The sequence below is a fragment of the Caloenas nicobarica genome, chromosome 1 (genome assembly GCF_036013445.1).
Source record: "Caloenas nicobarica isolate bCalNic1 chromosome 1, bCalNic1.hap1, whole genome shotgun sequence".
Taxonomy (NCBI): domain Eukaryota; kingdom Metazoa; phylum Chordata; class Aves; order Columbiformes; family Columbidae; genus Caloenas; species Caloenas nicobarica.
This window is the reverse complement of record NC_088245.1, coordinates 191,343,615-191,368,501: the sequence shown is the minus strand read 5'-3', so window position 1 is coordinate 191,368,501 and position 24,887 is coordinate 191,343,615. Positions and strand designations below refer to the sequence as shown.

At 40.6% G+C, this 24,887-nt stretch overlaps 1 protein-coding gene across 4 annotated transcripts in view; it reads left to right on the top strand.

Annotated features, from left to right (window-relative positions):
- PDS5B (PDS5 cohesin associated factor B) overlaps nucleotides 1-24,887 on the top strand; it is a 138,546-nt gene that overhangs the window by 36,064 nt on the left and 77,595 nt on the right. For all 4 annotated transcript variants that reach the window (XR_010606464.1, XM_065638895.1, XM_065638905.1 and 1 more), the window contains exons 7-10: nucleotides 3,208-3,288; nucleotides 5,481-5,621; nucleotides 19,363-19,478; nucleotides 21,189-21,283. Coding sequence is in view for 3 of the 4 variants with exons in the window: in XM_065638895.1 (XP_065494967.1) it covers nucleotides 3,208-3,288; nucleotides 5,481-5,621; nucleotides 19,363-19,478; nucleotides 21,189-21,283 (433 nt within the window). In the remaining variant the exon portion in view is untranslated. The remainder of the gene's footprint in view (nucleotides 1-3,207; nucleotides 3,289-5,480; nucleotides 5,622-19,362; nucleotides 19,479-21,188; nucleotides 21,284-24,887) is intronic.

Below are 24,887 nucleotides of genomic sequence, written 5' to 3'. Positions count from 1 at the left end.
CCTAAAGTTATAAAATTAAGGACTGGGTTGATGCTAGCTAGTCATCCTTTTTGAAGAAAGGACAAGGGACATGCATTTGTTTTCTGTTAGTGGGTTTTTTTTCTTTTAAAGGATGAGTACAAATTATTTCACTCTAAATTTGTTTGAGCTGTGTTAAATTGGACATTGAAAGGCAACTGGAAAAAGTGAAAAAAAATCAGTGGGTACATGTTTCCATCACTGCCAACCCCATTGTAGCAGTACAACTGAACTTTGGCTCTGTGACAAACTATCCTGGAGAGCATTGTCTATATATACACAGAAATGCTTGTGCCTTGCTGTCAGAGAGGTTGCCACCGCTTCTTGTACCTGCAGGAGAAGTTAGTCAAATATTCTAGAGAAGAACAGGTATGAAAAATAAGTTGGCAAAACTCTTAATGTCTTCCAGAAGTGTAAAAAGCTTGAAATGCTAGGAATATATACACAAAAGTAATGGCAGAAATTGAGAGAAAGAAGAGAACTTATGCTTGATGAAGATGGTCTGTTTTCAAGTAGTATTGCTGAAGGCTTTGTAAGCATAAAAAAAGTTCTCCTCTGTTTATTAACATTCTTTTCTGAAAGAAAACTGGACTTGTTTTTTTGGGGAAAAGGTGCATCTGTAGGATCCTCTGTTTTAGAAGTCAGATGTAACTTCTCAACTATCTTACAGAAGATGTGCGTTCTGCCTTTTCTTGGGTGGCTCTTTGGTTTGTCCTTATCAGTTAATACTTATTTCTGCTTTTTCCTTCAAAACGTAGTAATTACTAATGGTTACTTCAAGCAGTGTTGCCAGCTGATGGCTTAGTTACTACCCAGTCCAGGACTCTTGAAAGCTCATCTGCACTGGGCATCCTGATGAACATGATTGTCCCCATCAGTGAGGGCTTTCTTAAATCATTAAAAGATCTTGAAATATATTTCAGCTTAGAAGACTTTAGATAAAAGACAGAAGAAATTTGTTAAGTTAGGTCTTACCCTCATAAAATTTCTCCTGCAGGCAAAGTTCGAAGTATCTTTGTGGCTATTAAATTAGCCAGAAAGGTAGGTTTGATGTTTTTTAAAAGATCTTTGAACTTACTTGGTAATGCCTTGGGTTGCTCCTGTTTTCATTTTGGTTAAGGCAATACCACTTTTTCTTGTTCCTACTTTTACCCTGAAGCTGGAAAAGGGAGAAGAAAACTCTTCTCGTGTGCTTTTAAGACTTCTTTGGCATTGTTATTTTCAGAAAGTTTGGCCTCTGGACATTTGAGAGCCCTGGCTATTGGCACAATTAAATTCAGTGTGTGAGGCGTGAAAATAATAGCTAACTTTCCGTACCCACTTGTGTTCTACACTATTTTTTTCTCTTTGGAGCTTTTTTAGATACAATGAAGTGTAATGTGAATATGTTACTCAGGGTTGCAAATAGCTACTTCTAGTGTTTTTCTCTGCAGACATCAAGGTGCTGGGAGATCTTTTGCCTGGCCTTTAGTAGCTTAATTACGAAAGATCTCTGTTCTTTCAGACTTTCTTTCCTAAGGACATGTGTGAGAATTCATGTTTTTTAAAACTTTAGTTATTACTAGTTGTGTAGTTGAATTCGGGAAGCTTTTTAAAAATGAACTGTTATGTGAAAGATACAACTGAAACTCTAACTAGTGGGAATCAAAACAGATCTGCCTGTTGGAACTCTGCTGTGCTGTTCAGACTTGTTTTATACAGAAATCAGATCTTGCCCATGATACAGAGTTTACTCTTACCCAGGTGAAAGCTGTTTTCTTTGTTTTGGTGGAGGTGAACCGTGGAAGTCAAGAAGGATCAGAGCAAGAATTGCAAGTGGCAGACATTGCTTGTTATGCTTGGTTGTGCCCTCTGCTTCCTGAACAGTCACAGCTCTAACTAAATAACAGAAAACAAATGCTACAGGTGGAAACGTTTGTAGTGTTTTTTTTTAGTGTGGTGTTTTGGTTTTGTATTTTGTATTTTTTCTTGTCTTAACCATGAAGAGCGATCTGGCATGCAGAACCTGCTCCTTTCTGGGACATGGAACAGCTGTACAATATTGTAAAAAGTCTGCCAATGTTGGCCCTTCCATGTGGATTAGATAAGGGAAGAGGAAATTACAAGGATATTAGCCTCTTATGTAAGCATTCTAGTATCTTTCCACAATTGGGATTTTTATTCACTTTCTCTGGTGGCTCTGAGTAACAGATACTTGAGGTGTGAATCTTCATAGTCTTTGACTTCAGTCACCTACCTTAATTCTATCAGTAGGCAAGCCAAAGACTTCTTTTGTTTTATATTGACAGAAAATGTTAATCTGTTCCCACTGCTGTCTAGATGTCCATAGTTTTAGGTAGTTTTTGAATACAGACAGTACTTTCCATCTCTTTGAAGATCTCTTCTCATTCAGATGGCTACAAAGAACTAAGCATATGCAGGCGAAGAAATACCCTGCATGTGGCAATGCATCTTGTGGCTTTTCATTATGCTAAAAGGAAGGATGTTTTCCTTTTATGGGTGAGATGTATTTTTAAAAAACAACCACAAACTTCCCCTTTATACTGTTGTAAGTGGAACATGCTAGGTGTTTTAAATTGCAAAGACTAATCAAAATTGGGGGAACTATATTTTTACAGAGACTTCACTTATTAAAAGACTATATATTTTTTGGTATTGAAGATTTTTCCTTCATTCTTCTATGTGTTAATCAGGTCTGCAGTGGCTGTCTCAGTCAAACAGACTAAGAGTATCTTTGGGAGAAACTATGGAGAGAGTGTGATGGTGGTTCACAGGTGGCTGCTTGATGCAAGGACAGAATTTATTCTCTGCCACAATCCTGTTCAATATCTTGCTTCTGTGGTGACTGTAAATGCCTCAGTGTTGCTTTCCTGTTTTTTTGGGAAGCTGATAAGGAGCAGCAGTAAAATACAGGAACTGATTCACCGAGTGTCAGGCTTAGATGGGCAACTGAAAAGTAATCCCTGATTTGCCAGGAAAGTGTTTTCTCAGTAATCCCAGTGGATACTACAAAGCTCTGTTTGGACTAGGTTTGTTTTTACTATATTATCTTTACTACTGAAAGTATAAAAAGAACAGGCTATTTCTTTAATGCATTTACCAGTATGCGGTAGCTTTAAGTTCTCTTATTTATTTTTAAAATTAATGCATGTGCTAATTTTTTTTGGTTTTTGTTTTTGTTTTCTCCAGAATTTAAACAAGCAAGCCTATGATTTGGCAAAAGCTTTACTAAAGAGGACAGCGCAAGCAATTGAGCCATACATTACTAACGTAAGTGAAGACTATAAACAAATATGGAAATAAATAATTTTTTAAACTGAGCTGTATTATAAAAAGAATGGATTGCATATAGCCAAATAAGGTTGTAAAATAACTTTTGACAAACTCTCAATTGCTCTTTGAGAGAATTGTTATATTAATGAACCACCGCGTAACCTGACCCTTTGAAGTCTAATTCTTTACCATGCAGAAACTACTAACCCTGTAACAATTTTGATTTCTGAAGTGCAATGAATAGTTTACTTTCTGCTGTCTTGGGAGACCTTGCACTTCAGTCCTTAATGTGACTCCAAGACCAAATGTAATTAAATGTATTATTCTGATGATAATATACAAACACATTGTTCCTGTGGCAAAATTGTTTTTCTAGTGAGGAGATGAGAATATTTAGAAGCTAGGAGAAGGGAAGATAGAGCAGAATATTAATGCCATTGTCACTGGAAAAGAAGAGGAAATAAAATATAAGAATAGATAGTAAGGAAGAAAAACTAGCGAGTGGACTGAGGGTTGTAGCCAAGTTGAGTGTATACATCGTAGACACTGCGAGAGAAGAATGATGAGAGGAAGTAAAGATCAGACAGGAGTATGCTCTAAATTAAGTTACACAATAGAAAATGAAATTACACTACTTTTTTTTTGGAAAGTAGTTAAGGATTTAGCAGGTCTCATGCCAGCTATCGAAAACCTCAAGAGCTTGAAAACAATAGAAAATTTTCAATGTTTTTTGTTGATTTCCAGCTTGTAACACTTGTGGTACTTGGAAAGTGAGTACCTTCTATTAAGAAGATTTTAAAAAAATCTTCAGTGAAAACTCTTACTCCAAACCTGTTAGTCAAACCTACTGTTTGGGAAGGTGTTGCTACATGGGAACATGTTTTTAATGTTCATCTGTAAGATTAGATTACAAACTGGGGACGTTTTGTGGGTTTTAAGGAAGTCTGTACAATAAAAGTCTTCCTCCTATGGAAAATATGTACATGCATTCTTCTGTTCTTGGTTTCCCACAAGTGGGAAATATTATGCTGTCTGGTTTCTTTGTTTTGAAAGTTTCTTTCTTAAAATATATTAAAGACACAGTAGGATTTAGTTGCCTATCCAGGAATATATACATTCCAGGCAAGTATATCTGGAAAAGGAAAACTTTTCTGCAAGACAGTACCGAGTCTTTAACTTCTAATGAAATGCACTTATCTGCTATTTTCTAGTAATTCCTATAAACCATTGACTTTTTCTGTTGTATCACTTGTTGGGGTTTGCTTTATAACCCTAAAAAGTGGTAGCTTTCATATTTTTAGTTTCTTGACTGATATGGTTAACTTTGTTAGGTACAGGGGGTTGTGATGTTCCTCTGTCCAAAGTTTAGGAGTAGAAAACTGAACTGCCAGTTATGTACATTGTGTTGTCTTAGTGGCAGGTGGATATAGTCTAATTTGTTTAGCCACACTTGTGTATTGTTTTAACCCAAAAGAAGAAAAATTTTCTAAGTTATGTCCTCCCTCCTATGAGTAGGGGGTGGTATACACCTATTTAGTTGCTTCTCAGCCATCTATTATGAAAGGATAGAGTTGAAAGTAGTGTGGAATTAATATTTTATGTTAGAAAATATTTTCTTTAATGAAAAGTATGAAGTTTCCCTCAAACCTGTCAAGTTCACCAAGAAAGAATAATTGCTTTACAGCTGCATTATGCTGCTTGTAAATATAAATTCTGGAACAGTCAGTTATTAATTCCTATGCTTTTACTTACAACTCATTAACCTGTCAACTGTGTAGTGTAGTAATTAGCCAGTTGTTTCAGCCTTGTTTTGACTAAATGTTAGAATGCTTTGAAAATGATCGTGCTCAATAGTGAAATAACTCTAAAAATAGTCACATTATAAAAAGATCTGATGCACTGGAACTCCTCTAAAGTTGTGTTTCTTAAATTATTTGTAGGCTTCCTGTGGTAAACTAAGCATCTCTTTTATGTGTTTTCCTTTATTTGTACTATTGACTACAAAACAATGATATTTTAGGATTTTACTACAGAATCCTGATCTATGCACACCCTTTTTGTTTTTAAAAAAAAATTGGTGAAATAAACGTTGTAAGATTAAAAGGTAGATTTAGTGGTAGACAAGTGTAGGATTTAGAAGAGTATATATATATTCTTGTTATTCATGTGTATTCTGTTTTATTTTTCAGTTCTTCAATCAGGTCCTCATGCTTGGTAAAACGTCAATTAGTGACCTGTCAGAGCACGTGTTTGACTTGATTCTGGAGTTATACAATATTGACAGTCATCTTTTGCTTTCTGTTCTACCACAGCTTGAATTCAAACTTAAGGTAAACACTTATTCTGCTTTCTCTATATTTGAAATGTGTGCTTGGACTACTAATACGATTTTTTTTTTTCTTTTTACTGACAAGTTCATTAAATTATTTGGCATATAAACTAATACTTGTTTATAAAACATATGATGTCTGCGTTGTTTAAAGGAAAGCTCATAAAAGTCCTCAAACAGAGTAATTTAACTTCAAATGTATTAGCCTACAGTGCAGGTATGCATATGTTTGGGGTTTGGTTGAGTGCTGTGTTGTGTTTTTTTTTTTCTTCACTTGTATCTTTCAAGCAATAACTTGATTTTTTTGGATGACTTGAGAATCTGACCTGTTTTGTTGCTTGATTTGCTGTAGCATTTATTGTGAAGGGCTCTAATGTGTTGACAATATCTTCTGCAGAAAGATTGCATCTGTTCAGAATAGTGAATTTTGGCAGGGAGAAGTTTGGATCCGTGTTAATGGAAACTGATGTACTGACAATTTTGTACAAATAGAAGGTCTGTGACAGGTGGAAACAGTGCTGGACTCTATAAATATGTCTTGTAGACATTGCTACAATTATGTTTATGATTTTTCAGGCTTATTTCTTATGTCTGAAGGATAGCTGATGCTAGCTATCTATTTTAATAGATATTTTTCTTTTTGACTTTCTGCTGTTTCAGAGTGTGTCCATCACTTGGAGAAATTCTCAGCTTTATTCTGCACTACTTTTATTCTGTTTTTCATTCCACATGGTTTCTGTGGAAGTGGAGAATTTGATTAGTTTTGTATGACTAAGTTTTGATTTGTTACTAAACTTGAGGGCTAATGTACAGTGGGCAACTTCTAAATTTGCATGTATTTTTATTATTGAGGACAGATTTTAGCTTTGTAGAACCTTTTACCCGTTCTTGCAATATTTATGATCATAGTGGTTTGTTCATGTCTCTCTTTTCACTAATATCACTAGGCAGGCATACTACATTTGTTGGATGAGTTGTTTTTAATGGTTATATCTTTCCATTCACATTTCCAAAAGAAGTAGGGTTCCATTTACTGCTTGCTGTATGTGTCTTACAGTAGACCTTTTCCAGCCTTTAGTTCCTGTTCTTACAGATGGTGAACAATTATCATTTTCACTCCAATAAAAACAGTACTGCTGCAACTGAAGCTGTTATTCAAGATATTTAATCTTAGCTGCTGCCACATCCTTTTTTTCCATAGCCATAATTGCAGTAAGCTTTCCATCTTTAGATCCATTTAAAACTGCAGGTTCTTGAATTGTCTTCCTGTTCCTTCATTGACTATCATATTCCACTATTTCAATACAAACTCCTTTTTTTTGTGTCCTATTTTACCATTGGAATCAGCAAGTTTAGCAGCCTAATGCTGTAAAACCATGTTTTTCTCTTCCGCCTCTACCCACCTCCCTCCCCGCAACGAGGAAAAAAAAAAAAAAAGGGATTTCTGTTCTCTTCCTTAAATTGGATGATTTCAGACCTGAGCACTTCCATGCTTTATTTGTACCTCTTCATTTACAAAACTCTTTTTTAATGTTTGCATTTCTGTTCTTTGTTTAGTAGGCTCTTTTGAGACGATCAACATGTATTTTGTTGCTTCTCATCTCTTTGATGCGTAGTATAGTTTGCTCCTTGTGGTCTGAACACTTGAGGGATGAGGCAGTTCACCTTTTGAGGTTTGTAAGATCCAGTTGAACAATGTTTCCAATAGACTTGTGTATTTTGATAGTTACATTCTTACTGCTCTTTTATCTTGATGTCTTGTTGAACTCAGTACAGTTTGTAGCTATTCTGAGGGCATGGTACAGCTGCTGTTTGAGTCATCTTGTTGTTTCAGGTGTGTGCTTTTGATACCTTGAGGTATAAGGAAGACTAATATATGCCTATTTTGTCATATTGGCTGTCAAATAGAGTTTGACACATCTTTTACAGAAAAAACCCACCTCTATTTGGAATAGGGTAGTCCTGGTTTAAATCCTGAGACACTGGAGCAGGTTGCCCAGGGAGGTTCTGGATGCCTCATCATTGGTGAGGCTGGTTGGGGCTTTGAGCAGCCCGATCTAGTAAAAAATGTCCCTACTGATGGCAGGGGAGTTGGACTAGAAGATTTTTAAAGGTCCCTTCCAACCCAAACCATTCTATGGTTCTAAATGAGTTGAAAGGTCTGTGGGATCTTTTTGTGGTTAAAAGGGTATTTTGAAAATGAATGTTCTGAAATATTAATGAAATATGGTCAGCCTATGTTTTTTCTGAGATCAGCACAAGTTCGTTCTCCACGCAGTCCTACCAGAGATGATTAAATACTTTCCACTCCAGCAATAGCTGTGGCATTAATCTAAACAGCAGCAGCCAGTGTCAAGCATTTTTAATTCAGGAACAGGTAAAGAGCATGTTAGTGTGTTGAGAAGAAAGTGTGACTTCAATGAAATTCAGAATGCTATGGTAGAAGGCAGCTGATGTTTTGCTGCTTTGAATGAAAAGAAACTGAACAGCAGTATCCCTGTTAGCTTGATGAAGCCTTGGATCAGGTGTGTGGTAAAGGATGAAAATATACTTGGCAGTCCATACTGAAATATGGGATAGGGGAGATGACTTTTTGAATAAAGGTCAATTAAAGTTAACGATACAATAACCACAAAATTCAGTGAGCTCAGTAAATCATTCAGAGCTTGACTAGGTGGCTCTGGCTTTTCTGGATTTAATACATAATTTTGCAGTTTGTGTGTTAAGTCTAGGTCAAATGCATACTTTCTCAGGGATGTATAAGTTCTGTGAGATTGTCTGATATGGCTCTTGAATGTGTGATAACAGAAGTCAAGTACTAGGGGCAAATACTCAAATAATGCTTATGGGATAGTGGGACATTTACTGTGTTCCAAGGTCTCGTATAGCTGCTTTGCTGCTGAAGAGGTTTGTGTTACTCCTGAGGCAGATGATGTTGAAGGAAAGCTGCGGCTGTCTCAACTGTTGAGTTGTCAGTTTTGAGGAGTGTAGATGTGTCAGAATGATCTCATCTTGCAGGCGTTGAACACATGGAAGTGGACATATGATCTGTGCTATTCAAAGATAAACTGGGTAATTGCTCTCTGTGTTTTTGAAAATGTGCGTGAGTAAAAAAAATTAAAAATTGGCCAGATGGAATAGGCTGATGTTAGACTTCCTCTGAGCAAGACAACAAGTGTTCTGGCTCACTTTAAAGCTGATGCCTTGAAAAAATATTTTCAGGTACAAACTTGGCAAGTTCTGCATGAAATTGAATAAAACCCAGTATTTTTTATCATTTCAGTGAAATTTAATTTAAAAGAAGTAAATCCATTTTTTAAAGCAGTTCATTATGTTTTCCTGTACTTTGAGTAATTTTTATCCAAGAGTTGTTCTTAAATTCTTTTTACATTGTCTAAAAAATGTTCTTGCCAGTAGAGAATCATGAATGTTAACTTTTTTTTTTTAACTGTCCCTATCATATAGAGCCTGAAGAACAATGAAGGTTAGCTCAATACAGCACAGGACTTTAAAATAAATTGGGAAATAGCAATTAGGCCTCCCATATAAGAAAGGAATGATGTGACATGGGATTTCCAAAGGCACTTGAATACTGACAACCTGAAAAAAGATTCTTCACTTTTTTGGGGTGTCATTTGGTACCAAAGTGGGAAATTATTAGCCACACAAGAGAAGACAGGAATTCCTGGAAGAATGATGATATGATTAAAGACTTTGAGGGATCGTCCTTGAGAAATTCCATCTGTATGTTCTCATGGTATATTTATTTTGCTTCCTGTTACTGAGCGCTTAAAGAGAATTTTAGTTTAGTTTGTTCATCTTTCCTCCCTTTTTAATTGAGATGCATCAAGAAGACAGATGTTCTGGTCCTGGAGCAGTGTGATTACTGATGAGTCTTGTTTGGTGAATGGAATGGATCCATTTATGCTGAGGGGAGCCTTTCCAGCTACGCTTCCTCCACTCAAACCAAAATGGTCGTTCACATCCATCAATTTCTAATAACATTGCTGAGACCGAGATGTACGCTGCCACCATGATGTCCTCTGGAGCAACTTGAAATACTGAGCTGAATATAAAAAGATATCGATGTTCATGGGGAAATATTTCTGTGCTGCCTGCCTCTTTGGTTCTGTGCGCACACTTGTCCTATGATTGCTCCATGTTCTTGTGTTTGACACTGCTGGGAGTTTTTTCACTATACTTTATCACAAGGACAGTAGGTGCCAGAGACTTCAGTGTCACACCAGCCACCTTGCTCTTATCTTAACATCGTTCATTTCTGGAGCTTAGTGGGCTGATGCTACCATCACAAAGCATTATCAGCCAGTAACACCTTTGGATGGAGTGGATAGAGTTGTTCTGTAAGTCTTCTGGTGACATATTTAGATAACCTGTTATCTTTTGAACAAGGGAGATGAGTGGGCCAAATCGTCTAGACATATATATGGCTTTTCAGGAATTTTAAGGGCATGCTGCAGAACTGGTGCACATTTCTCTGGGGGAACGCACAAGTGTGGTGCTGTTTGTGGATGTGCTGTTGCTACCAAGCCTTCTGGTCTCTATCTTGAGTCCAGCTCATCAAGGTGATGGTCTCTGGTTGTCTTGTGAGACAGAGACATAACCACTATTATCAGGTGCTAGTGGAGATTATCCGTATGCCATTTTGGTGCTGTCCTCTCGATCATTTCTGTGAAAGAGAGGCTAAAATTATGTCTCTGGTATGGAGTAAATGGCACATTTTGGTTCCACTTAATGCTTGGAAAACAAGGTCTGGTGATTCATTGGGCTAAGTTGCTGAATAAATTGTTTCTAATGCAAAGATTCATAGACAGAATAAAATGCACAGTGTTATAGTGGCCATACTGGAAAAACTATAATTCTGTCTTAGAATACATGCTTCAGTAATGCTGGTGAACATAGCCCTTCTTGCTTAAGAAGGGCTCTCGGCTGTCTTTTTGGAGGATTGTGTGACTGTGGTGCTGAACAACTCAACAATTGTTTAAAATTCACACAATGTTGAAGAAACTGGATCTCAGTACAGCTTGGGTGGAAGCTGTTGAAGTTACGACAGTGTCCCATTGTGGGCAGTTCATACAGCCAATGTCTCCAACTACCAACCACTCCAACTGATCACCTACAAAGAGCTATAACTTTGCTAAATGGGAGATCATGTCCAGGCTTCTTCCATGAGAGCGCTTGGCTTATGGTGAATCTGTATTTTGCCTGGGTTTATGAGAATTACTGAGTTCTGTCTGACTGAAATCTGTGAAGTCTGTTGGATGTCCTCCTGTTGCATAATTGCAAGGGCTGCCATGCTCCCTTCCATAAATTCTAGTTAAAATGAAGGGGCCAAGCGCGGTGCTCTTGATCTTGATTGTCCCAATTTTGAGGATCTTCTCCTGTTCTTGGAGGATGCTGAAAGCTCTTGGTATTCTGGACTTGTACTTTCAGAGATTGGTCGTGTGTTTCATCCTGACCTTAGGATACTCAATCTCGCAGTATGGGTGCTGGGCATTTCTCTGATAGTGATCCTGTTTCTCTAAACTGATTCTTCCTGGTATTAGCAAGTTTTCCACCAGTTGTGTATTCTGTACATGAACCAGAATTTCCATGCAGTATCTTATTTCTTTGCTTCTAAATATTTTGCGGTATGTTTTGGAAATGAAGCGGTGGTGGTTTTCTCACAACCAGATGAGTTTCACTGAGCAATCTCCACTGCCTTCCAATCGGTTGGGCTACGTTGTTCTCAGCCTCTGTGGCTGATAGGAGTTTGAGGATGTGAATAAATGTCTGTGTGTCTGTGACTTATTACCTGACAGGATCCAAATTGCTTGCTCGCCATCACCCTGAACTTTGTTTGCGCCCTTTGTGACAGGAAGCCTGTTGAATTGTCTGCGTGGGATCAGGGTCTTACGGAAGTTCTAGACTGTCTCTTTGAGTGTGGGAGTAATCCAAGGGCTTTCCTGTCAGTGACCAAACAAATTTTTGTCCATGTATGGAGGGGTTATGGAACTGTTAGTATGGAACTTGCGAGAGAGCTTAGTAATGCTGTAGTGCATGTTTACTATTTTGGACCTAAACAATGTGGCCACCTAGTGTTCAAGCACTTTGCCATTTTGGTACAACAGGTGACCATACAGATTGGTCAAGATGCCAGGTAATTTTAACTGCTGTGAGAACTGTACATGTTGACTTGGATGAAGAATATGAAAGGTTGCTGGCAGTAACTGGTATACTCTGACATGTCCAGCTTTTTGTGTGCTTTACTCCCTTAGTTGCTTTTTCTGCCTTGTCTGTCCCAAGAATCTTTTAGCGTATATTCAGAGAGAATTGAAATGCAGTCAGGTGTGCCGTGCCATGTCATGTACCAAACAGAAGTGGACGAACTAGTTATCCTTTTGTGTCTGGGCGGGATGGAGTTAATTTTCTTTTTAGCAGCCTGTATGGTACGGTACTGTATATCTGTGGCTGAAACAGTGCTGATGGCACAGCAATGTTTTGGCTATTGCCTGCACACAGGTAGAGGCTTCCCCTGCTCCAAGTAGGCTGAGGCAAGGCACAAGGCTGAGAGGGGACATGTGCTCAGCAATAAAAGCTTCGGGAAAGGAATGAGGGGATGCTCGTGCTCAAGTAAGCACTATGTGTGCTGAGACTGCTTTCTGGGAACTGGTGGGACTCATGCCTGCCAATGGGACGCAGCGAATGAATTTCTCTTTTTGCTTTACTTATGCACGCAGCTTTTTCTTAACCTTTTAAACTGTCATTATCTTGACCCATGAGTCTTTTTACCTTCCTTCTGTTTTCTCTCCTTCCTGTCTTTGTACAGGAGAGTGAATGAGAGACTGGGTGAGTGTTTGGTTTTTGGCCAGGGTCAACCCATCACACTGTTACAGATTTTGTAAAGAAAAAGCTGCTATGCTCTCATGCGGCAGAAAAGGAGTATTGATCAACTCTAAGACTCTGTGAGAGCTGTGTCAAATTATGGTTGCTTCTTTCTGATACTTATTTCTTTTACCTAATTCAGGAAAGGAGCCTGGGGGCTTAGCAGGAGAGTGTGCACTGAAATTCATTTAACTTAACCTCTTCTCTGAGGGTCAGTCATTTGTGCCTGATGTTGGCATTACAAGGTGGTGTGTTTAGAGATCTAGCACTGACGCAGAAGCATTATTGGTGCAGGAGAGAACAGAGATAGGAATGTATTGCTGTTTAGGTCAACTTGTAAAGGAAACTGATATTCCTTCATTAGAATTTGATATTTGAACTTTAGAAATTTGTATTACTGAAAGTGACTACCGTTGTAATGTTCAGGAGAATGAAAAGCTCATGAATAGAGTAAATAATCATAAGAGGTTTTAGGTCTTTATTTTATCATCCTACTAAACTAATATGATACAATGAATAAAATCAATAAAACATTGACTTTTACTGTTGTAGAGCTGCTTTTCTGCTTTGATATGGTGTTTAAAATTTTGGGCAATCTTCAGGTCATGTGTCTACTTCTATTCCCAAATCCCCCCAGATTCTCAGTGCTGCCTATTATTTTGGGCTTGGTAGTGATAAAAATCCGACCAACTTCAGCTGTTGTTAGTGACATCTAGGGAGAAGCACAGCTGCTTGTGTGTTGGGAGCATGGGTGGGTAACTGATAATATCAGTGTTCAATATCAATTTTTATTGACAAATCATTATGGAACACTAGTAAGCATAAAGAGTGCTGGATCATATCTAAGAGAAGAGGTGAAGGATGTGACTCTTCAAGCACACAATGTCTCATAGAATGGAAAAGGATTAGATTTTCTTCAGAATTTATGATGCTCATCTTTTTCCCTCAGAAGAATCACAGAATCACAGAATGTTAGGGATTGGAAGGGACCTCGAAAGATCATCTAGTCCAATCCCCCTGCCGGAGCAGGAACACCTAGGTGAGGTTACACAGGAAGGCGTCCAGGCGGGTTTTGAATGTCTCCAGAGAAGGAGAATCCACAACCTCCCTGGGCAGCCTCTTCCAGTGTTCCGTCACCCTCACTGAGAAGAAGTTTCTTCTCAAATTTAAAGTGGAACCTCTTGTGTTCCAGCTTGAACCCATTACCCCTTGTCTTACTGTTGGTTGTCACCGAGAAGAGCCTAGCTTCATCCTCGTGACACCCACCCTTTATATATTTATAAACATGAATGAGGTCACCCCTCAGTCTCCTCTTCTCCAAGCTAAAGAGACCCAGCTCCCTCAGCCTTTCCTCATAAGGGAGATGCTCCACTCCCTTAATCATCTTTGTGGCCCTGCGCTGGAGACTCTCCAGCAGTTCCCTGTCCTTCTTGAACTGAGGGGCCCAGAACTGGACACAATATTCCAGATGAGGTCTCACCAGGGCAGAGTAAAGGGGAAGGAGAACCTCTCTCAACCTACTAACCACCCCCCTTCTAATACACCCCAGGATGCCATTGGCCTTCTTGGCCACAAGGGCACAGTGCTGGCTCATGGTCATCCTGCTGTCCACCAGGACCCCCAGGTCCCTTTCCCCTACACTGCTCTCTAATAGGTCATTCCCCAACCTGTACTAGAACCTGGGGTTGTTCCTGCCCAGATGCAAGACTCTACATTTTCCCTTGTTATATTTCATTAAATTTTTCCCCGCCCAACTCTCTAGCCTGTCCAGATCTCGCTGGATGGCAGCACAGCCCTCTGGCGTGTCAGCCACTCTTCCCAGCTTGGTGTCATCAGCAAACTTGCTGATAGTACACTCAATTCCCTCATCCAAGTCATTGATGAATATATTGAACAGTATTGGTCCCAGAACTGACCCTTGAGGGTCAGGTACAGGCCTCCAACCAGACTCTGCCCCATTGACCACAACTCTCTGGCTTCTCTCCTTCAGCCAGTTTGCAGTCCACCTCACTACCCGATCATCCAGTCCACACTTCCTCAGTTTTGCCGTGAGGATGCTGTGGGAGACGGTGTCAAATGCTTTGCTGAAGTCAAGGTAGACCACATCCACTGCTCTGCCATCGTCAATCCACCTTGTTACGTCTTCATAAAAGGCTATGAGGTTGGTCAAGCACGACTTCCCCTTGGTGAAGCCATGTCGACCACCCCTAATTACCCTCTTATCCTTGAAATGCCTTGAGCTGGCACCAAGGATAAGTTGTTCCATCACTTTCCCAGGGATGGAGGTGACGTTGACCGGTCTATAGTGATCCGGCTCCTCCTTCTTGCCCCTTTTGAAGACCGGAGTGACATTTGCTTTCCTCCAGACCTCAGGCACCTCTCCCGTTTCCCAAGACTTGGCAAATATGGAAAGTGGCCTAGCAATGTCTTCAGCCAGCTCCCTCAGCACCCATGGGTGAATCCCATCTGGACCCATGGATTTATGGGTGTCCAGATTGCTTAATTGCTACCTAACCCAGTCCTCATCAACCGAGGCAAACTCCTCCATTGTCCTAACTTCCTCTGGGGCCTCAAAGGTACGGGGCTCCTCAGGACAGCCTCTGGCAGAGTAGACAGAGACAAAGGCGGCATTCAGTAATTCTGCCTTCTCTGTGTCTTCTGTCACCAGGGCACCCACCCCGTTCATCAGTGGGCCTACATTGCCTCTGGTGTTAGTTTATCTGCCATGTATTTGAAGAAGCTCTTTCTGTTGTCCTTGACCCCTCTCGCCAGGTTTAATTCTAAGGAGGCCTTAGCTTTCCTAGTTGCTTCCCTACATCCTCTGACAACAGCCTTATATTCTTCTCAAGTGGCCAGCCCCTCCTTCCATGGTCTGTAAACCCTCCTCTTCCACTTGAGTTTGCCCAGCAGTTCCCTGTTTAACCACGCAGGTCTCCTGGCTTCCCTCCTTGACTTCCTGCGCGTCAGGATGCACTGATCTTGAGCTTGGTAGAAGCAGTCCCTGAACGCTAACCAACTATCTTGGGCCCCTTTACCTTCAAGCAGCCTTGCCCATGGGATTTCCTCCAGCAATTGTTTGAAAAGGCCAAAGTTGGCCCTGCTGAAGTCCAGGGTTGCAATTCTGCTCGGTATTCTGCTCCCACCACAGGAGATCCTGAACTCCATCATCTCATGGTCACTGCAACCAAGGCAGCCCCCCACCTTTACTGCTTCAACCAGACCCTCCTTGTTAGTGAGGACGAGATCCAGCAGCGCACCTCTCCTAGTCGGCTCCTCCACCATTTGCATCAGAAAGTTATCGTCAATGCACTGGAGGAACCTCCTAGACTGAGGCTGGCTGGCTGAGTAGTCCTTCCAGCAAACATCAGGGTAGTTAAAATCCCCCATAACAACCAGAGCCTGTGACTGTGAGGCCACGCTCAGCTGCCCGTAGAAGGCCTCATCAACATCCTCACTCTGATCAGGTGGCCTGTAATAGACTCCCACAACAGTGTCACCCCTGCCAGCCTGCCCCTTAAATCTCACCCACAGACTCTCAACTCGCTCCTCAACCGCACCTGGACAGTACTCTATACATTGTAGTTGCTCTCTCACATAAAGAGCAACTCCAGCACCACGCTTGGCCGGCCTGTCTTTCCTGAAAAGGGCATAGCCATCCATGACCACATTCCAGTCATGTGAGCTGTCCCACCATGTCTCTGTTAATGCCACCAGATCATAATATCATGACCGAACGCAGGTTTCTAACTCCTCCTGCTTATTCCCCATGCTGCGCGCATTACTGTACAGGCACTTCAGGGAGCGAGCCGAGTACACCGATTTCACCCCAGGGACCTGGGGGGCCTCCCGGTCTTTATGTATTCCAGCATGCTGCCCCACTGATGCAAGCCCAGCTACAACCCCATTCCCCTTCAAATCTAGTTTAAAGCCCTCCAAATGAGCCCTGCTGATTCCTGTCCCAGCATCCTTTTACCCCTGTGGGATAAACCTTTCCTATGTATCACTGACCGGACTGGTGTCTTATAAAACCAGCCGTTATCAAAGAACCCAAAGCCCTGCCTGTAGCACCAGTCCCGAAGCCAATCATTTACGGACTCAATTTTTCTATTCCGTCCCACATCATCATCCAAAAATGGAAGGAGGGAAGAGAAGATAACTTGAGCCCCAGACTCTTTCACCATTCGTCCCAAGGCCTTGAAGTCTTTCTTCATTCCCCTCAGACTACGGGATGCCGCTTCCTCCCCATCTGTCTGGAAGATCAGTAGGAGGTAATAGTCCATTGGGCGCACCAGTTTGGGGAGCGCCCTGGTGATATCCCTGATCTGAGCTCCAGGTAGGCTACAAACTTCCCAATGCTGCGGGTCAGCTCTGCATATCGGGCCCTCCGTCCCTCTCAGAAGGGAATTGCCTACCACAATTACCCTTCTTTCTTTTTTATCGGAGGCAGTCTTGAGGCGTGGAGTCAATCGCCTCTTCCTATGTGACCTCGTAGGCTGCCCTTGCACCACGTCCCCACCTACATCTTCTTCAATATCCAGGGCCTCAAACCTATTACGGAGGGGCACCCGGGGAAGCAAAGCAGGTAGGGAGGGGGGTTGCCCACGACGCCTAACTGGAACTCGCTTCCAACCCTCCTCAGCTGTTTGACCCCCTACTTCTGCCCGACAGCGACAGGGCAGGGGCTCTCTCAGATCTTCCCTCTCTGCCCGACAGGGCAGGGGGTCCATCACCTTTTGGGGGGTTCCCCCTTGGGGCCTTTCTGCCTGGCACGCCAGGGAGTTACTCCACCAGTCGATCTCCCTTTCACACTCCCTGATGGACCCGAAGTAGAGATTAAAGTAGAATAAAGGAGAAAGATGCAGTGATGCATTCATTTAACAAGAAGTACAAGTTTATTTTTATTACTTTTAGGAGCTTATGTAAGAATATTTCAAGGAGACCAACATCTGGGCACAAATTTAGAAAGTACCAAATACTCTTGGTCCATAACCACAAGTACTTATTGTTTCTTCAAACAGGACTAGTGACATGAGTGGGTTGTCTTATGAGTGGATTAGTGGCTAATACAGTGAAAGTTTCTTGTGCGGCTAATTCATTAAGGCTATCTCGGGTTGGATTTTTTTCTTTGGTTTGTTTGTTTGTTTTTAAAGTTTCTTCCTCCCCCCTCCCCCCCCATATTTCTGGCTGTGCAATTACACAGTTCAGTGTTTAGTGTTCTCTCCACCCTTCCACTCCCCCTCCCTCCATGCCCTCTGGGATTTCTTGCTCTGGATCTGTGTTGGTTACCTAGAGAAATTCAGAGGTGTTTGATATTTTTAATATTTTGTTGGTTTAAGCAGGAGAGGATGAGATGTCAATAATGGAGCTTGGACTAATGTGGGCTACAAAAAAATTTAAAATTCTTAACGATGGTGGAACAGACTAAGAATTTGTAGTGTAATGGACACTTACAAGCTGAAACTCATCAAGAAAAAGATGTCATTTATTGCAGATTAAGAGGAGGAGGTTGTAGATGGCTTTCAGTAATGTCAATCTGAATTTTAATTGGAAAAATTAGTCAAATGCAGACAATCATGTTAATGGATTTACTATGAATGCTGCTAATAGTTAATATTATAGTATTTTCGGAAGAATTATGGTCTTTCGTGATGTAGTAATACGTTAGAGATTTCTTAATCTTTCACTTCTCTTGTGCTGTTACTTTAAAGATTTTACAAATGCTTTTACTGTTCTGAGGGAGCTGAATTAAAAGGATATGGTGCAAACTTTTCATCACATTTATGGTATTGTGTCAGATGGGAGAAATAGTTGGTCTTAAGACTGTGGTGTCGTATTAGAGAACTCAACAGTGACATTGTGCTCTTATTTCTTCTTTGCATTCAAAGATGATGTTGAACTGATAAGAATGTCAAAGATAGTAGAAAAGATCGGTATTTTAAACTGTCTTTATTACCAGAAAGAAGATTGAAATAATAAGGGTCAAATAACATTTAGTTGATATCAACTAATTTTAGCTACTCCCTTCTCAAAGAAATGTTGTAGCCAGTTGCTACTTTCTTTTTAAATTTTCTTTAATAAGCTAAAGAAAAAAATCTACGAACAGTAAATCCATGCTAATTGCACAAATGTTAGCACACATTTCCAAAGTATATATTAAACTTCAAATGCTCTGTGTTGTATTAAAGTATAATGCAAACCAATGATAATAAAAATATACTGGAGAAGGCTTTGTTTTATTTGTTTAAGTGCTAATTTTAAATAAGAAAGATATCTTTCTGTTGTAACTCAGCTTTTTAAAGTATAGGCTTTGAATACAGGACCAGATCCTGTGCGTCTCAGATCTTGGGTACTTCAACTGGTCTTCTTTAAAAACTTGTTTTCTGAAAACTTTTTTTTTTTTGGTAACTGTTTCTAATTAAACACTATTTGGCTATTTGAGAGAACTGTAAACATGTGCAGATAAATGTAGAATGAATTTTGTGGGTTTTGTGTTGTGCTTGAATTTGTGTAAGCTTGTACAGGAACATATCAGATTTCCTAACAGGATCAATAACCTGTAAATGAGGTTAAAAATATTTATGTATCTCTGTATTTTTCACCAGGCTTTTTTGGTTTTTTGTCGCTACCTTGTTTTTTGTTTTCACTGTCTTTATTATTTTGCCTTTTCCCAACAGTAGTTAAGGTTTCTTGTATACAAGAAAAGTCCATTAATCTGTATTATTATGTTTCTAGAGGTGTAGAAGTATATTGGTGCAAAAGCTGTACAAGACAGAACTCTGGTTTGTGTGTTCGTTTTGGTTTTTAAATTTATTTCATTTATTTATTTTATTATTTTTTTATAAAATGTGTTCATTTTCCAGAGCAATGACAATGACGAACGCCTGCAGGTTGTAAAACTTCTAGCAAAAATGTTTGGGGCGAAGGACTCGGAGTTGGCATCTCAAAACAAACCACTTTGGCAATGCTACCTGGGGAGGTATATGCTGGTTTAGTTCCCATCCTAAGATGGGAAAAACATTTAGTAACATATAATTCAACCTTTTTTTTTTTTTTTTAAAGTGACACAGCTAAGTATGAGTCCCCTTCTGCTGCTTTATCTGAAATCTGACAGATAATGCTAAGGACATTATTTTATATACGTCTTCTCCATCTTTGATTCTGCAGAGTGAACAAGCACAAATCATCTCAGTTCATTTCTTTTTCCCAAATATCTTTATTGGCATTGTCAAGAAAAAGGAATAGTTTATTTTAACTTCTTCACAAGTGAAACTATTAAATGATGGATTAGTTCTAAAACAGCATCAAATGACATTTGCAGTACCAGCTGATATTAGAACTGTCTTTGAGGCTTTTGTGTACAGTGTTTGTATACTGATTTCAATTTTTTTTAACAGTAGGAGTGCCTTAAAAGAGGTTTGGATTATTTACAATGTTCCAAAACTCTTAGTCTTCTGGTTTTGAGACATTCTGCCAGTTTGAGCTAGAAAATGTAGCTGGAACTTGTAGTCAGGAGAAACTTGAGTATGGATACCATGATGAAAATGTTTTTGAGTAAATGAGGATAAATTTTTTAAATTATTACAGATGTGATAGTTTAGAATTTAGCGTTCAATTGTATCAAAACCAGAGTCGTAAAAAAATTACTACTTTTAAAAGTGCAGAAAACTTAACTGAGGAAGGACTTTTTGCTTGAAAATACATAACTGCTTAAAACATTGCATCTCATAAAAAAAAAATTCCAGATCTAACTGGGCCCAAAGGAAAATGCTTCATTAAGTTATAGTGTGAAGCAATGTGAATATGTGAAATCTATTATTCACAGATACTGTTCTCAACTAGTTGTGAATCACGTACACGTATTTACTTTTTTTCAAGGATTTTAACTAAGTTACAATTGGTGTGTAATTACAGGAACCATTCTTAAATTCTCTTGATTTTGAAAACATACCTGGTTTTTACCAAAACAGTTATTCCTTAAAACCTCTTTATTTGATAAATAAGTATTCCAATAACAATAATATCCTTAAATTTGGGGTTTTTATTTAACAGTTTGAGGATAGCTTGAAAATGGATTTAATTTTTCTAAAGTTGTTTGTAAGTCTCATTACATCAATAGTTTTATTATAAAATTACTTATATCAAAATTAAGCATGAGGAAAATACTATTTTTCAAGCGTCAAACCTAATTCAGTCTTTCAAAAAGAAATCTTACAGAATTTGAAGTGATCCATTGCAGAAGGAATTTGTCCTAGGCTAGGTGCCCGTTTGTTTTCTGTCTATCATACAGTTTAAAGAAGGGATGAATATCACAATCTTATAAAACTTGTAGTCACTGATATGTGGTTCGTGGTTAAATGTGTGGAGTATTACAGAAAAGATAGTTAAAATATGTCACACATCTATCTAATAAATAGTTGTTGTCTGCCAGGGAGTTTTGCATGTGTACCAGGAGAAGATATTTCTTTTCATGTTCAGAACATGAATTAATAAATGAGTATATGAATGTTTTTTCTGAAGCTAAAGACGGTCTACTTGATATTGGGAAATCAGAGATGTTTTGTGCGTGTAAGTGGGAAGCATAAAATTATTTTCAGAGGTACTTGAGATTGTGTAGAAAGAAATTTATTGCTTTTATATAGGTGATATTTTTGTTGTTGTTGTAATGCTTTGTCTTGTTTCTGAACAGGTTTAATGATATCCATGTACCTATTCGTCTTGAATGTGTGAAATTTGCAAGTCACTGCCTTATGAACCATCCTGACCTAGCAAAAGACTTAACAGGTACCATATTTTTTGTAACATGAAAATACAATTTTAAGCCTCCTGGGAAAGTCAGGAAGTTTAGTTGTAATCCTGAGTAACATTGTCAGATGTGGAGGATGTCACTGAGGCCGAAGGTCAAAGTCACAGAGTCCCTTCTCTCGGTGCTGCTTCTGAGGCAGAGGGGATTGCACGTAAGGAATGCCTTAACCAAAGAGATCCCTCTCCCTCTCTTACAGTAGCTGCATTCCCAACTACTGTTGAAATTAAGCACCATGGGAATCAGGCAAAGACAGCCTGGCTAACCTAACGATCGTGGTATTTCTTAATTAAGGTGCAGAGAGCAGTGACTTCAGTTCCATAAAGCTGAACTGTGCAAATAGTACACATCCCCTGCCTAAAACATGGAAACAGTCCTTGTAGCTGTGACCAGCTCTTAGTTCCTGCTCCTCCTCATCAAATACAGGCTATAGTTCAATACTGCTTTAGAAAGAAGGCAACTGGCATAGACAGAAGTGTTTAGTGTTTGTTGATCCTGAAGTCTTAATGAAAAAACTATAATGAAAGAGAATGGGTTGGTTGTGTGTTTTTCTTGGTGACTTTGTGTTGGTTGGTTGGTTGGTTTGTTTCCAAAAGTGTATGTGGAGACTGTATCTCCCTCTGATCAATAAACTACTTTTTGTAGTTCTTTGGAGGTAATATCTTTGTCCATTTTTTGCTGGAAGGACTACTCAGCCCACCAGCCACAGTTCAGGAGGTTCCTCCAGTGCATTGACGATAACTTTCTGATGCAAATGGTGGAGGAGCCGACTAGGAGAGGTGCGCTGCTGGATCTTATCCTCACTAACAAGGAGGGTCTGGTTGAAGCAGTAAAGGTTGAGGGCTGCCTTGGCTGCAGTGACCATGAGATGGTGGAGTTCAGGATCTCATGTGGCGGGAACAGAATACCCAGCAGAATTGCAACCCTGGACTTCAGCAGGGCCGACTTTGGCCTTTTCAAACAATTGCTAGGGGAAATCCCATGGGCAAGGCTGCTTGAAGGTAAAAGGGCCCAAGATAGTTGGTTAGCGTTCAGGGACTGCTTCTACCAAGCTCAAGATCAGAGCATCCCAACACATAGGAAGTCAAGGAGGGGAGCCAGGAGACCTGCATGGTTAAACAGAGGACTGCTGGGTTGGCTCAAGTGGAAGAGGAGGGTTTACAGACCATGGAAGGAGAGGCTGGCCACTTGGGAAGAATATAAGGCTGTCATCAGAGGATGTAGGGAGGCAACTAGGAAAGCTAAGGTCTCCTTAAAATTAAACCTGGCGAGAGAGGTCAAGGACAACAGAAAGAGCTTTTTCAAATACGTGGCAGATAAAACTAACACCAGAGGCATTGTAGGCCCACTGATGAATGGGGTGGGTGCCCTGGTGACAGAAGACACAGAGAAGGCAGAGTTACTGAATGCCCTCTTTGTCTCTCTACTCTGCCGGAGGCTGTCCTGAGGAGCTCTGTACCCCTGAGGCCCCAGAGGAAGTTAGGACAATGGAGGAGTTTGCCTTGGTTGATGAGGACTGGGTTAGGTAGCAATTAAGCAATCTGGACATCCATAAATCCATGGGTCCAGATGGGATTCACCCATGGGTGCTGAGGGAGCTGGCCGAAGACATTGCTAGGCCACTTTCCATATTTGCCAAGTCTTGGGAAACGGGAGAGGTGCCTGAGGTCTGGAGGAAAGCAAATGTCACTCTGGTCTTCAAAGGGGGCAAGAAGGAGGAGCCGGGTAACTATAGACCGGTCAACGTCACCTCCATCCCTGGGAAAGTGATGGAACAACTTATCCTTGGTGCCAGCTCAAGGCATTTCAAGGATAAGAGGGTAATTAGGGGCGGTCGACATGGCTTCACCAAGGGGAAGTCGTGCTTGACGAACCTCATAGCCTTTTATGAGGACATAACCAGGTGGATAGATGATGGCAAAGCAGTGGATGTGGTCTATCTTGATATCAGTAAAGCATTTGACACAGTCTCCGACAGCATCCTTGCTGCTAAACTGAGGAAGTGTTGACTGGACGATCGGGTAGTGAGGTGGACTGTGAACTGGCTGAAGGAAAGAAGCCAGAGAGTCGTGGTCAATGGGGCAGAGTCTCGTTGGAGGCCTGTATCTAGTGGAGTGCCTCAAGGGTCAGTACTGGGACCAGTATTATTCAATATATTCATCAATGACTTGGATGAGAGAATAGAGCGTGCTGTCAGCAAGTTTGCTGATGGCACCAAACTGGGAGGAGTGGCTGACGCACCAGAGGGCTGTGCTGCCGTCCAGCAAGGTCTGGACAGGCTAGAGAGTTGGACGGGGAAAAATTTAATGAAATATAACAAGGGGAAATGTAGAGTCTTGCATCTGGGCAGGAACAACCCCAGATTCCAGTACAGGTTGGGGAATGATCTATTAGAGAGCAGTGTAGGGGAAAGGGACCTGGGGGTCCTGGTGGACAGCAGGATGACCATGAGCCAGCACTGTGCCCTTGTGGCCAAGAAGGCCAATGGCATCCTGGGGTGTATTAGAAGGGGGGTGGTTAGTAGGTCGAGAGAGGTTCTCCTTCCCCTCTACTCTGCCCTGGTGAGACCTCATCTGGAATATTGTGTCCAGTTCTGGGCCCCTCAGTTCAAGAAGGACAGGGAACTGCTAGAGAGAGTCCAGCGCAGGGCAGCAAAGATGATGGAGTGGAGCATCTCCCCTATGAGGAAAGGCTGAGGGAGCTAGGGCTCTTTAGTTTGTAGAAGAGGAGACTGAGGGGTGACTTCATTCATGTTTATAAATATATAAAGGGTTAGTGTCACGAGGATGGAGCCAGGCTCTTCTTGGTGACATCCAATGGTAAGACAAAGGGTAATGGGTTCAAACTGGAACACAAGAGGTTCCACTTAAATATGAGAGGAAACTTCTCCTCAGTGAGAGTGACAGAACACTAGAACAGGCTGCCCGGGGAGGTTGTGGAGTCTCCTTCTCTGGAGACATTCAAAACCCGCCTGGACGCCTTCCTGTGTAACCTCACCTAGGTGTTCCTGCTCTGGCAGGGGGATTGGACTGGATGATCTTTTGATGTCCCTTCCAATCCCTAACATTCTGTGATTCTGTGATTTGCTTTAAGGAGGGAATTTAAAGGCCTGTTAAGTGCATGGGGTTGCCCTCCTGCTTGCTGAGCATTGGTAAAGTTATACACAACTACAGGAAGGCTAGAGTCATCCCTTAGTTATTCATATTGTTAAGCCAGCTAAAAAAAACCCGCACCTCTCAAGCAAACAAAAAAACATGCACAAAACCAAACAAAACCATTTAAAATGTTTCTGGACCTTTCCTTAATGGAATGGTAAACATATTTCCTCTGTGATTATCAGAATCATATTTTCAAAGTGTGTGTGCGTTTGTGTGTTTGTGTGTGGTGTGGTGTGTGGTGTTTGTTTTTTTTTTTTAAACATTGCAGGACTTTGTGCCCCCTCTAATGGTATCCTCTGGGAAATGTAATTTTGCATGCCCCTCCTCTCTCTCCCCATAGCGCTTACGGATGTCAAATTGTTGAAAAATTTCTCTGACTCACTGGTGTTTGAGACCAGAATTGTTTTGTGCTATGGCATTGTTCTTA